The sequence below is a fragment of the Podarcis erhardii genome (assembly GCF_964252035.2).
Source record: "Podarcis erhardii genome assembly, chromosome: 2".
Classification (NCBI taxonomy): Eukaryota; Metazoa; Chordata; class Lepidosauria; order Squamata; family Lacertidae; genus Podarcis; species Podarcis erhardii.
Window position 1 is genome coordinate 71,749,844 of NC_138498.1, and position 13,256 is coordinate 71,763,099.

The window sequence follows — 13,256 nt, forward strand, 5'->3', positions numbered from 1 at the left end:
CCCATTTCCATCACCTCTGTGAAGAAATGGCAGGGCTTGGCCTACTGGTTTCTGGGGGAGATGTGTGTGCATTCCACTCCACGACTTTACACATTCAAGCCTCCATCAGCACAATGAAACCAAAGGACAGGGACGGGTTTACTGGGCCTTCTCCTGCCCCGGGGTGCTTGATGAGGCGGAAGGCCTCCTCCACTTCCTGTGTCTTAGTGCCGCCTTCCCTTCTGGTTTGCAAACCTAACTGCATTCTGCTAACTATGCTTACTTGCACAACCCAGACCCATATCCAAGTCATGATGGTGTGTGACTAATACATAAACCTTCCACAAGTGTTATCAAGTGTTATTTTATTTATTTTGTTACTCTCCACCCCCTTCTTCCAAGGTACCTGAGATGGTTTACAATGTTTAAATACTTAAACAAATAAATTATATAAAATGTAAGGTAGCACTGCAACAATTAAAGAACCAAATACTGACTGCAACTTCATTAAGCATGCCTTAGTTTATCAATTTTATTGAAAAAATAAAGGAGGGTGAAAGAAGAATCTTGAGGTCAGCCTCCAAACATATTCAATGAGAAGCCTTGTCCAAACAACACGTGGAATACCAAAAGTGTTTCAGATCATGTGTAGAATGTCCGCCCAAACTTCGATATACAGTAGTATGATAACTTTACCAGAGAGCTTCACATAAAATTCTGCTATTCTTCAAAATAAATCTGCTTCAGCCCTTCTTCTATACGACTGGAATGTACCACCGCAGTACTGACCAACTTCATCAATAGCAAAAATTAACAGCACAAATCTTGTCGCCGCCGTCATCGTTCTAACAGGCTCAAACCATGAATATAAAGCTGCAAGTCCCAGTATTACACATCGACGCTAGAGAAAAGGAGGAAGTGGGTTGCGGAGCATCCTGGGAAATGTAGTTATAAGACATACACTCCTCCGCATTGAGCAAGTGAGTTCTTTTTCTTTATTTCCTCTTTCCAAGCAGAGCATTTAGGGCATATAGGAGCATTTTAAAAATACAAATATTAGAATTATAATTCAGTTGTCTGATGATTCATTTCCCGAGTCCTTCTGTAGCTATCTTTTTCTTATTCCATGGGGCATAAGTGAGAGCTGTCCACACAAAACAAGTGGGACCGGACCTGCAACAAAATGTTTATTAATTATGGATTTACAGTCTGCTCTTCACCATATTCTAGTACAGAGTGATCTTGTTCGCGGTTCAACCCAGCCTTCGTCCACGAAACTCCATTGCATTTCCCCACCCCTGCAACAATCGATCAGCGTCCTGCAGCTACTGATGCTCAGTCCTTACTAGGTTAACTTCTTATTTCCCCCAGGGTTTTCTTTTGCCTTTTTTGTGTGTGTACTTTTTCAAACCTTGGGATTACTCCGAGTTCCCTCTTGTATGTGGCTGTTGTCTGGTAGCAGCACGCAGATAACAAAATTGGAATATAGAATAAAGAAATCCAGGATTTTGGCGTAGCTGTGATTTGGTAGCAGCAGCAGCAGCACTTTCTGCACCTCCAGCACCCCACAGCAAATCTCGCCTTTTCTAAGACAGTTAAAAGTTTTTGTTGATGAAATTCATATACCACTGACTGTAAGAAAAACCTTTAAAGCGGTTCCCATGCCAATGCATTGTTTTCAAATTGAAAAGCATGCAACTTATACCAGCTTTAGTGAAGCTCCCTACTAATATTTTCAGTGAAAGGCGGGCTGACGTTGCTCTAGCTTTCTTGCAACAAAGGGCTACCTACGTTAATAAGCCCCACCCAGCATCCTACTGCATATAAGAAAACGTATGCTTCATTGACTGCAGACCCGTGGGGCTTTAAAGTTTGAAAGCACTCGACCAAAAAAAGAAAATAAAAAGAAAATTCCGCAAGAAAGCTTGCTTTTTAAAAAAAATTTGGCTGCCACACGCAGCCCAACCCCAGCGACGCTGAAATCCTCGATTTCTCCATTGTTTTCTTTGGGCAGCTCCCACTTCCGCCTCTTGGAGAGACCCCCAAAGATGGCTTCCGAAGCTATCTGGGGACCGCTCTATCCGCCTTAAGTCTATGGTTAGCCGTATAGGCCGCTGCGCGCGTGCCCTGGGATGGCTGGGTGCTCTTTGCAAGGTCACATGGTGGAGCGCACCGGAATTTCCGGTTTCCTCTGGCTCGGCGTTGCGGCTTGGCTGTGGAGGCCCAGAGTGGCCGAGCTGCCTGCCTTGCTTGTGGTGGGTATCTCCCTTTCGCGCTCCCGCTCTTTCTCTGGCACGGAAGGCCCAGCCTGCCTCGCTGGGCTTGTGCGGCCGACTCCCGTCCGCCTTGGGTCGTGAGGGAGGCGGGTAGGGAAAGGGTCCCCCCCCCTTTGTCCCTCTTGGAGCAGAGAGACCGCACGCGGGAAATGCGCCTGGCGCTGACAGGGCCGCGCGGGACAGGGCGGCCGGGAGGGGAGCCTCTTGCCAGGGATACCGGTGACTCTGACGCATCCTCAGCTCGTGGCATTTGCTGGGTGGGGGGCAAGAAGAGGGGGGCGTTTGGGCCGTAGAAATGCTCTCACGGCAGAGGCGGGCCTGGAGGGGTGTCCGCTTGTTAACAGTGAAGGAGGTAGACCCAAGTTCTGCACCCGGCGACGGCGAGGACTGTTGGTTTATTATGTATTTTGTGTCCTTTCTCTGTAGTTTTATGTTGTGAATCGCCCTGTGATCTTCGGGCGAAGGGCGGTATACACATTTAATTGACAAATTCGTAAATAATTGGGGGGTGCGATGGGTTTCAAGCTTCCTGTGAGAACGCCTTTGGAAGGTTCCCCTTCAGTTACTGGTATCTTCAGTTGATAGGGTTGTTCAGAGGCCTCTCTTCTTTGGCACTTGGGTGAGCTGCTGCCAGTGTAGGCTAAGCTGAGGGTGTACCATTGGATTGGCTTGTGTAGTAAGATTTCCTGTGCTGTTAAACTCTGTCAAGGAGATGTGGGGCGCTTGCAGATTTGTGATCCAGAAGTATGATTGGAACTGAAGGTGTAGAAACAAAAATAAAACCCCTGGCTCTAGGAATAATTGTGCAAGCATCTGGGGAGGAAATGAAAAGTTAGTAAATTTAAATGATCTCAGGAATATGTTTTTATTTTTAAAAATCTGTTCATTATTTTATATAGTTAATTGTGAAAACAGTAGATATCACTGGCTATCTTAGAAGGGGGCCTCCTGCCTTCCCATGTCTCACACGACAGAATGCTAGCAGTAACACATACATACACATATGCATTGCAGGCTGTTGGACTGGATGACCCCCGAGGTCTCTTCCAGCTCTACAGTTCTATAATTCTATTATAATCTGAAAAGCTAGTGCTCTTCCCTTTAACATTTTTTAAAATTTTATGTGAAGTTGTGTAGATGTAATCATATCATTTTTACATCTCATCCTTAATTGGCCTTTTGGGAGGAAGAGTGGGATAGAAATTTAATAAGTTAAATAAAAATGTCTGCTTGGAAGCTACTTCTGTTGAACTCCATTGTATCCACCCCCAAGATGGTAGAATTAGGAGTGTGGCCTTAATTAATTGGCTATGAGTAATAACTGTAGTCTTGGAATCAAAGCAAATGCGGTCACACTTTGTTCCAGTGACATGTTGCTGCTGCAGGCAACACATAAATGAATGACAGATTCTAATTATGCAAACCATCAATAACCCTTTACCTCTCCCTGAGCTCCTTAGAATATGAGTGGGATAAGAAATGAAATAAATAAAAATGGCATTTCCCCCATTATATTTACTGAATATCTGGAAAGGCTTGTTAATGGATATAGAGCATATTCTTGTTTTTATTAGTTTTAATATGGTATAATTTTTATTCACAACACACTCTATTTGAGCATTGGCTTGGGAACACCTAATTCTGTAGCCATATTTTAATTTTGCTACAGCTGCACTTATATGCTGCCAGAAGACACCCATTCCAAACTGGCTTTAAGCAATTTAATATAATAAATAACTGAAAATGCAAATAAACAAAAGAACCAGTTTTAAAACAAGCATTAATTATTACAAATCATCAGCATCAAAAACACTCAAAATAAGGAAATCAATATATTGAACACTTTTTAAAGTATAATTATTATTTTAAAAGTTATATTTTAAAATGCATCACATTGAGTTCTTGGAAAACAAAGGACATACCTCTACAAATAGTTTGTCTGCCATTAAAAATTGTTGTTTTTTAAAAAAGTTGTGTACAGTAACCTTCAAGGCAAAAATGGAATATTCTTGGATTGAAATATTTACCTAGTTTCTCTTGTGCTGCCATTTCTAATCACTGCTTTCTGTCCTTTCATTGTTGTGCAGAAAATATCCTGTTTGTCCTGTGTAAACTATAGCAGTTCATTGTTGCAAGTGATGGAAAGTTGTTTGCCATTGTCAGAAAATGTAGTAGTTGGTTGTTGCTAGGATAACATGCAGTTAGTTATCAGTTCAGTAGTTATTCTTACAATGCTCAAATCAATGCACGTCATAAGGTTATTTGTGACTTTCTTTCAATACAAACTGTTCACAGGCTAGTTGAGGCACAGAACATGTATAGGAAGTGACACATAAAGAGAGGCTTTATTTATCCTGCTGCTCAGTCTTTTCTTCCCAGACTGCTCCACCCTAACACTCAGCTGTGCTGTTTTGCAATTTATCTTTGTTAATTCTACCTATAATTCAGGTAGAAATGTATACTAAACATGTTTTTCCCCCAGTACACTTGGGATCAAGGTATCTAGAACTCAGCACATTTTTGCTTTAGTTTACTAGATTATCATATTTACTTCCCCATCTATAAAAAGACAAGTTTCCATGCAGAATTAATGCTAGCACAGGTTTTTTTTTACTTATCAGTATCAGAATAATAATATTTATTCCCTGGACTGGAATGTGTATTGTATGAAGTGAAAACCCACCCATTGGTTGTGGAAATGCATATTTATAGATTTATTTTTAAAGCCAAGCCCTAGAATGTATGCTGGAAACAAAAGTATTTTTGATATAAACATTGGAAACAGCCCAACTGGACAATGTGGCGTAGTGCTGGCCACATATTTGCCCATTTTTGAGTCATATTATTCATTTGCAGAGTTCTTCTGAGGAAGACATAATGCAACTAGTATCATGGTTGTTCCCGTATGATTAATAGTGGTGGATCTGATCTTTCTTCTTCTTTCACCTTCAACATATTGTACATCGATTTAAATTGGGATACATACAGACTTTTGTTCTTTATAGAGTGGGTGTTTAAGGCAAATTGTGGTGGAGTTCAGGAAGTGCTGTACATTTGCCAATATCCAGAATAAAGAGCATCTTGCTAGTGTTTTTGGCAAAACACAGGTGATTTATTTGTGGGCAGTTAGGATGGACTGGAAGTGGTTCTGAATTTCAGGTATGCTAGGTGTGTGTAAAGTTCAGTGAAGATTAGATAAGAACTCCTCTCTCTGATGTGCAATGTGCTTTGCTGGGCCTCCTTCTTTACTCTTACTTCCTCTTCTTCTGCTCTTTCCACTCTCCATATCTCATCTCCTTTGACACTTCTGAATAAATTATGGAGCAACTTCACACAATAAATTAGCACCTGTTGATTTTCTTTGGATATGACCTATGTTGTGGTATTGATGCTATGTTTTAAATTGCTCTAATCAGAATGGGCTTATTTTATAATTCTGATTGAGTTAAATGCTGTCTGTAGATGTGCAGGATTCACTGAGATGTTGAAAGACCTGATGAACGTTCTAGACTGTTATTGATTCAACCACTCTTGTGAAACATAGGACCTTGCAAACCTCTTATCAGTAGAGGTGTTGGGGAAATGTTTTGATTTAGAATAGTTGTCTCACAGTTTACAATGGAAATTCGCACTGTCTTTCAGTTGCACAGTGGTCAACTGCTTAGCTTTTGACTGTTACCTTGTAGGTTCAAATCATTCAAGAAGTTGAACTGGGTAATATTTGCTGGTTTAAAAGATAAAATTTATTAGCCAGAAGAATGCTAATTTAGTTGGCTTTTTATCATATTTTTATCTTGCAGAAAACACAGCTGCAGTTTGACAAAAACAAGAACTCTTTCTTCTGTTTGTCTTATCACAGACAAAATGTGGGGAAACCCTCGACCAGCCAACAGAATGGGTCCTTTTCGGTAAGTGTTTAACATGAAATAAGTTTTTGTATTTATATTTGTCCTGCATTAGGCTAGATACCATGTAATAAGATGACACAAAATCTCTGCTTCATAATTGGTAGCCACTTGTGACAACCCACTTGCACATCATCCTTACAGGGCTTGCCCTTCCCCTCCACCAGCTCCTCCCCAAGGGTTCCTAGTGCTGCTTTTTATGTAGTCAAAATAACATCTCGAGTACACACGAGGGAGGTACCATTAGTTCTGGGGGAACCATGGTCATGGAATGCTGATGAGAGGAAGAGGATAGAATGGAGTATCCTGGAAGCAGATGTAGCTGGTGCATATAACTCAGTGTACACTTGGAAGGTATGAACATTTCCCTTGTCAAATTGACAGTTATATTAACAAATGCCTACAGGAACTATTAAATGTTGTTTTGGCAGAAAGTAGGTTCCAGAAAATAGATTCCACTCGATGTTGGGACACTATAAGGTCATGGAAGAGTGTTTATATGTGCAGGCCATGAACTTGACTCTCATGGCCAAAGCTACTTTGCTAGGCTACTAGAACTGTACATTATGCCTTGGTTTATGGTAGGGCCTTGGAGTTTCTAGGATCAAATGCTCCTGGTAACTTTATGGCATGCATGCATATGCTCTGACACAATGAAAAATCTTGAGCGAAACAGCTATACTGACAGAACCACATTGATAGGTTTGGGGAAATGTCTTCAAAGAGTAATGGATAGTAGCCATCAGCAGACGACAGAGATGCTTTGCTTTTATGCATGGGTTTGCCTACTAAATACGCATGAGACATGTTAGATGGGTATGCAGTTGTTATGGTGCAGATGAAGGAGCACATGAGGAAGGTGCAATATGCACTACTGCAAATTGAGATCCAAGTAAAACAATGGTGCGAGTCGAGAAAGTATATAAAATCTCATAATTGTCTCCCCTTCTTGATAGTACGTTAGTACAACTAACACATAGACTGGGCAGTGTCATTCAAATACAGTATTGAGCTTGTCTACAAAGGCCTTGTTTTATGAATAGAGCAGCATGAGTATAGTTGCTCAACTGCTTAAGATAGTGATAAAACCAGATTTAATGAATGGACATTCTTTATTTGGAGGAGCATCAAGGACAAATGCGGTGGCTTCCTTAATGGAGAATTCCAAATGCCCCAGCTGTATGTACTGTGAGACTATGTAGATTGTTACCTTCAATGACTCATTAATATTTCAGGTATTCCATGTTGAGTTCAACTGGGAATTATGGTGAAATGGGAGTACGCAAGTTTACTTGTCACGCCTGTCGTATACTGCCTCCTCTTAAACTACCAAACATCAATATCTTCTGCGGATCTTACTGTTGAACAGCTCTGTAAAAGGTTTAGAGAAGACATGCTGATGTGTAGATTACAAACTCGAAGGACATTATGAATAACACTGTCTTTATTTCTACAGTGGGAGCCAAGAAGAAAGGTTTGCTCCCGGGTGGAACAGGGATTACTCTCCTCCTCCCCTTGATAGTCTTGCTCAAGAAAGACACTCTGGCAACTTCTCTGGCAGAGAATCACTTCCTTTTGATATCCAGGGACACCCAGGCATCCTCAATCCTCAGTTTGCCAACAGAGAGGAACCTACTTTCAGCTTTGGAGGTAGAGATGGACCACATAGTGACTTCAGAGGTGGGGAGGGTCATTTGCATGGTTTTGGAGGCAGAGATTACCCACCTGATTTTCAGAATAGAGATGAGTCACACTTGGACTTCAGGGGCAGGGTGCCACTTCTTCCAGAATTTAGAGGCAGGGAGATGTATCAAGGAGATTTCCAGGATAGGGAGGGGCAGTCTATGGATTATAGTGGAGGAGACATTCCTCCAATGGATTACAGGAATAGGGATTCTTTCCGTATGAACTACAGGGATAGGGAAGCTCATAATATGAGCTATAGAGGCAGAGATGACGCTCCATCTGATTTTCGTGCAAGGGGAACATTTGATTTAGACTTCAGAAACCGAGATGGATCTCACCCACACTTTAGGGCAAGGGACATGTCTGAACAGGATTATAGGGGCAGGGAGCAGCCATATTCAGAGTTTAGGAAAAGAGAAATGCCTGATATGGACTTGAGGAGTGTGGGTGCGGCTGACCTAGACTTCAGAGACAGAGATGTACCCCATTCAAATTTCAGAAATAGGCCAAAATCTCAGACTGATCAGGATTTTAGGGGTAGGGATGTGCCACCTCCTGTGGATTTTGCAGACAGAGATGTGCCCTCGGTGGACCCAAACCTTGTGGACTACCAGCATAGCCTTTCTACAGTGACGCCAACAGATAGAGAATGTGAGGTAGATGAGGCTGGACTTGCTGCTAGGGAGCGGTCTTCCTTTAGTGTTCAAAGCAAGGAGTTTCCACATTCAGAACCAAGAGCCAGAGAAGAAGAATCTCAAAGACAGAAGCCCGAGACTGACTCGTCACTAGACTTCCAAAGTAGCTGTGGTCCTCTTCCTACTCTTCAGGATCAAGATAAGCCTTCTCAGGCCTTTGTTAGCAATCAGGAGTTCCCTGCGCGTGAACAGCAAGTATCTGAACCATCTGCTCTTGGACTTAAGGAAAAAAGTGACCTGGATTTCCTTGGAAGGCAGGATACAGACTATAGGGGCATTGAGTATCGAGATGTAGATCATCGACTGCCAGGAAGTCAGATGTTTGACTATGAACATGGCAAGTCTTTTGCAGAGGGCAAGTCTTCTAAAGATTCTCAGCCAGATCTTCAGGTATGTGATTTGTTGGAAAGCTTGTATCTATAATCATGTGTAAACATATTTATGAAAGCTTTGGAAGAATATGTTAATTACAGCCTCCCCTCCTTTGTATATTTAAAACCTGGTTAAGCTACTGTAAGGTAATATTGCAATGATATTTTATAACGTTGAAACTTTCTCAAATCTAGTAGTCTTCCTTTGCTTACTAGTAATTCAAATTCCACATTCCTGACTGACATTCCTGACTTCAAACAGTTTACATGTGAAGCTGGTTATGCTTCAACATCGTGAACATCTTATATAAAAACAATACAGTGTTATTTATTTTAAATCATTGTAAACTGTTTAGTAAAATGATAGGTCTTCATTATTGTCTTTAAAGTTATCTTGAACTTTTTCTTTAAGGACCAGGATTATAGAACCGGCCTCAAAGATATAAAACCAAGCAAGCTGATTCGACTAGGAAAAGTGCCTCAAACTGCAACAAAAGATGATGTAAGTATTTATTTTGCTTCTTGAAACTTAATTAGAACAGCCAGTATTCCACAGTAACAGTTTTCTCCATATGTTGTATTATTTTTATTGTTGTTGTTAATTAAATTTATATGCTGTCCTTCATCCAAAGATCATTAGGCAGTTTACAACATAAAAGCACAAAATGCACAACATAATAGTGAAAACAATAACATCCCCAACACACACATTTAAAGGCCATATATAGTTTAACAGCCAAAGGCCTATTTGAAGAGGATTGTGTTTGCCTGGCACCTAAATGTATGTAATATGGGCGCCAAGCAAGCTTGGGAAGACCATTCCATGTGGGGAATTTGGGAAGAGCATTCCATGTGGGGGGCCTCTGTGTAAAAGGCCCATTCTCGTGTTGCTGCCCTCTGGACCTCTCATGGAGGAGACACACAGATAAGGGCCTCAGATGGTGATTGCAGGGTCTGGGTCAGTTCATAGGGGGAGAGGCGGCCATAGAGGATCTGAGGCATTTAAGGCTATATAGATGAAAACCAGCACTTTGAATTGGATCTGGAAATTAATTGGCAGCCAGTGCAGTTGGGCCAGGATTGGTGTTATATACTCAAGCTGCCTTGCACCAGTGAGCAACCTGGTCATTGAATTCCGCACCAGCTGAAGTTTCCAAACTTTTCAGAAGCAGCCCTGCGGTAGAACAGAATGTTCCTTTTTTAAAAAAATGTTATCGTGTAGTTTTTGTTTTTTTTTTTTTAAACTTAACCTGAAACTTTGTTTTCTTCTGTAGATTCTTAATGCTTTCCAAGCGTGTGTTGGGACACCAGTGAAGAATATGCGCCTGAAAGATTATACTACAGGTGAGAATTTATTCAGTGTCTGTTGGGTGGATTTACATTTCACCTTGCAATTATGGCTTCCTTTTCTGACATCCTTACTACTATTGATTAAATGGCCTTTGGGTCATCTAGTCTTCCCTTGCCTTCTTCAGGATTGAGCCCAGGCTTAGCAGAGGTGATTTACAGCTGACTTGCTAATTCTACGTTAGCCATGGAAAAAACACCCCAAAAACACTCCTAAAGGAAGCCATCTGGAGATGACAATGGATTGTTTCTAGTGGATGTTCCTTATTAAATCTTCTCATTGGGCAAGATTACTTGCCCTGTAACATCCTATGTACAAATAGTCTTCTCTTGAGATGTTGTGGCACCTAATTCCAGTATCTTCAAATACTGATAGCTCTAAATAGCTCAGTGGAAATGTTTCTATACTTATATGCTTCCCAAGTTTCTATACGTTGGGTTGGACTTCTCATTTCAGAGGATCACTTCATTAAAATTTCCTGGCCTCAATCCGTAAGTTCCTGACTTGTCCAAATGAAGTTTGGTTAGGAAATAATTAGCAGTTTTCTTGGTGGGGTTTGGGGAGGCAAAGAAAGAAGGACAAGGTTAAACATGAAGGTAGGGAATGTGAGACATTTATATTATAGTTCCAGAAGGGGTGAGAGATGCAGGAGGAAAAATGGGGAGATGTTCTGGAACTTTTCCTTTCCTTTTCCTGCTCCAGTCTGATTGTAACAGAAATCTCTATAATGATTTAAAATCTGGAGCTTCTTTAAAGCAAACAGTCCTGTAACCTACTAGTGTGTGCTACATCCTTAGTTCATGTCTTTCCTGCGCTGCTGTGATGTGGGAATCAAATAGTTTGCTTATATACCCTCAGTCTGGGTAAGGGCACTGAAAATATCCACAAAGTTGCAAATTTTTCTTTTCAGAAGTTGTTCTTGGAGTACCTCCAAACTGCTTTCAATACAGTGGTACCTCGCAAGACGAATGCCTCGCTAGATGGAAAACGCGCAAGACGAAAGGGTTTTCCGTTTCTTGAGTTGCTTCGCAAGACGAATTTCCCTATGGGCTTGCTTCGCAAGACGAGAACGTCTTGCGGGTTTGCTTCCTTTTTCTTAAAGCCGTTAATACCCAGGGAATCCGCGCTCCGCAAGACGAAAAAATCGCAAGGCGAAGCAGCTCGTGGAACGAATTAATTTCGTCTTGCGAGGCACCACTGTATCCTGAGTACAGAATCTGTTTGGAGACTTTGCATCAGTTTAAAGGGAAGCAAAACTCAAACTGCTTTTTGAACTTGGTGTATAAAGAGCAGTGTCTTTGTGCTATTAGGGCTGCTTCTTTGAAGGAAACTGGGGGGCTGTGAGGAGATGTAACAGCAGGCCATCATTGGCACTCTGAACATGTACCTTAGCATCATGCAGTTCCTCCTTCGCTTGCACATGGAGATCAGAAGCTTCTGATCACCGTTTTAGGCAAAGCACAATTTACAGTTTGTCTGAACCCAGCAAACTAAGCTTTCTGCAAAATGCCTGTAAGCCAGGTTTGCAAACTATTGAGTTGAACATTGCTTGCAGTAAATCCATAGTTTAATGTTTGGGCAAAACTGCAAATAGTGGCTTGATGCAGATCATGGCTGGAAGTTCCTTATTTTCTCATGTGGGGGTAGGAAGCAAAGTGAAAGCCTAAGGCTTGTTTTTGTGATGCCAAACCATGGGTGAAATTCAATATAGCACTTAGGCAAACATTCTGTCCGCCACCTCTCTTCCCTGTGTCTCCTAAATCTGTTCTATGGGTTTCCCCAGGCCTCTGGAGCAGATTTGATGCTGGCATGGGGTGCGTGTAGGGAGAAAGATCCATTGTGCAACCAGAAGTGTTCTGTTTGCACAATTATTTAGTTGAAAACCACCCCATGTTCTGCTGTTAAGTCTGAGTAGTTTAAGTAAGTCTGTTCTACTGGATACAAACATTTGTCAATATATGGAGATTCTCCCTACAGTGTTCTTAATCGCAGTGACAAAGAGGCCATCCAGCGTAATAACCCCTAACTGGGAGGGAAATCTCATGATCCGTGCTTCTCTGCTTCCTTCATGTATTGCTGTTTACAACATAATTCTGTTCAGATTTATGATTTTTTAAAAAATATAATAATTAATGAAATATTTACTATAAAATATTTATTTGGAAATGATAATTTCACACCCTTCTGTATTTCTACTCCCAGAGAGGTTGACTGCTAGTAGTAAATAGTTAAAAACAATACAGCATCATATTGAAAAACTAGAATTAAAGCATAGGTGTGTGCAGTTTTGTTTTACTTTCGCTGTCAACAGATTTCTTTTTGAAATGTTTGAAGCAAACCCTTTGAGCTGAAAAACAAATCATTGGAATTGAATCCCAGTGTATGTTTCTGACAAGTATGTTGGGAAATAGAGAATTGGGATAAAGTAGGGTTGAGTTCCATTTCATGAGTAACTACACTGAATGAAAAGTTCACTAAATCATTAGTAAAATAGAATTTAGAGGAGAGAAACTTATTTTAGCACTCTGGTATGTATAAGCAGGCATAAAATATGTGTTTGATTTGTATTAAGGTGTAACTTCTCTTTGGATTATGACGGGGGGGGATTACAAATGTGCCTGGTGGGGTTTGATTTCCAACAGTCCTCACCACTGCTTGAGAAGCTGTACCCAAACTAGGGAGCTGAGAAATCCTGTCAACCATTTACAGAGTTTTCAGCCAAAACTAAATTGAATGCCATGTTCTGTGTGCTGCTGCAATACAGCAGAAAAACATAATATATAGAGGGGATTCTGGGTGCAGAGAAAGTTCTGTATTCTACAGGCATCTAGGTTTTCTGGGAAGAAAATTCTATTTTAAGCCACCTTATATATTTGTCAGAGCAATAAATTAAATATTTTGAAAATGATAGGATGTAGAAAGGGACGAAAATATTTGAATTATTTTCATATCTTGATAGTCAAATGTGTTCTTGAATTACGAGCAACTGAAAGCAC

General features: G+C 40.9%; 1 protein-coding gene across 3 annotated transcripts in view; it reads left to right on the forward strand.

Annotated features, from left to right (window-relative positions):
* The first annotated feature begins 2,092 nt into the window (after positions 1-2,092).
* RBM6 (RNA binding motif protein 6) overlaps positions 2,093-13,256 on the forward strand; it is a 58,233-nt gene continuing 47,069 nt past the window's right edge. The window contains exons 1-5 of one of the 3 annotated variants that reach the window (XM_081851285.1): positions 2,093-2,234; positions 6,056-6,163; positions 7,617-8,931; positions 9,325-9,414; positions 10,187-10,256. In XM_081851285.1, the coding sequence (XP_081707411.1) occupies positions 6,120-6,163; positions 7,617-8,931; positions 9,325-9,414; positions 10,187-10,256 (1,519 nt within the window). In that variant the 5' untranslated portion in view covers positions 2,093-2,234; positions 6,056-6,119. Of the gene's footprint in view, positions 2,235-6,055; positions 6,164-7,616; positions 8,932-9,324; positions 9,415-10,186; positions 10,257-13,256 lie in introns of those variants that run through there. The other 2 variants (XM_081851286.1, XM_081851284.1) reach the window with 2 other exon arrangements.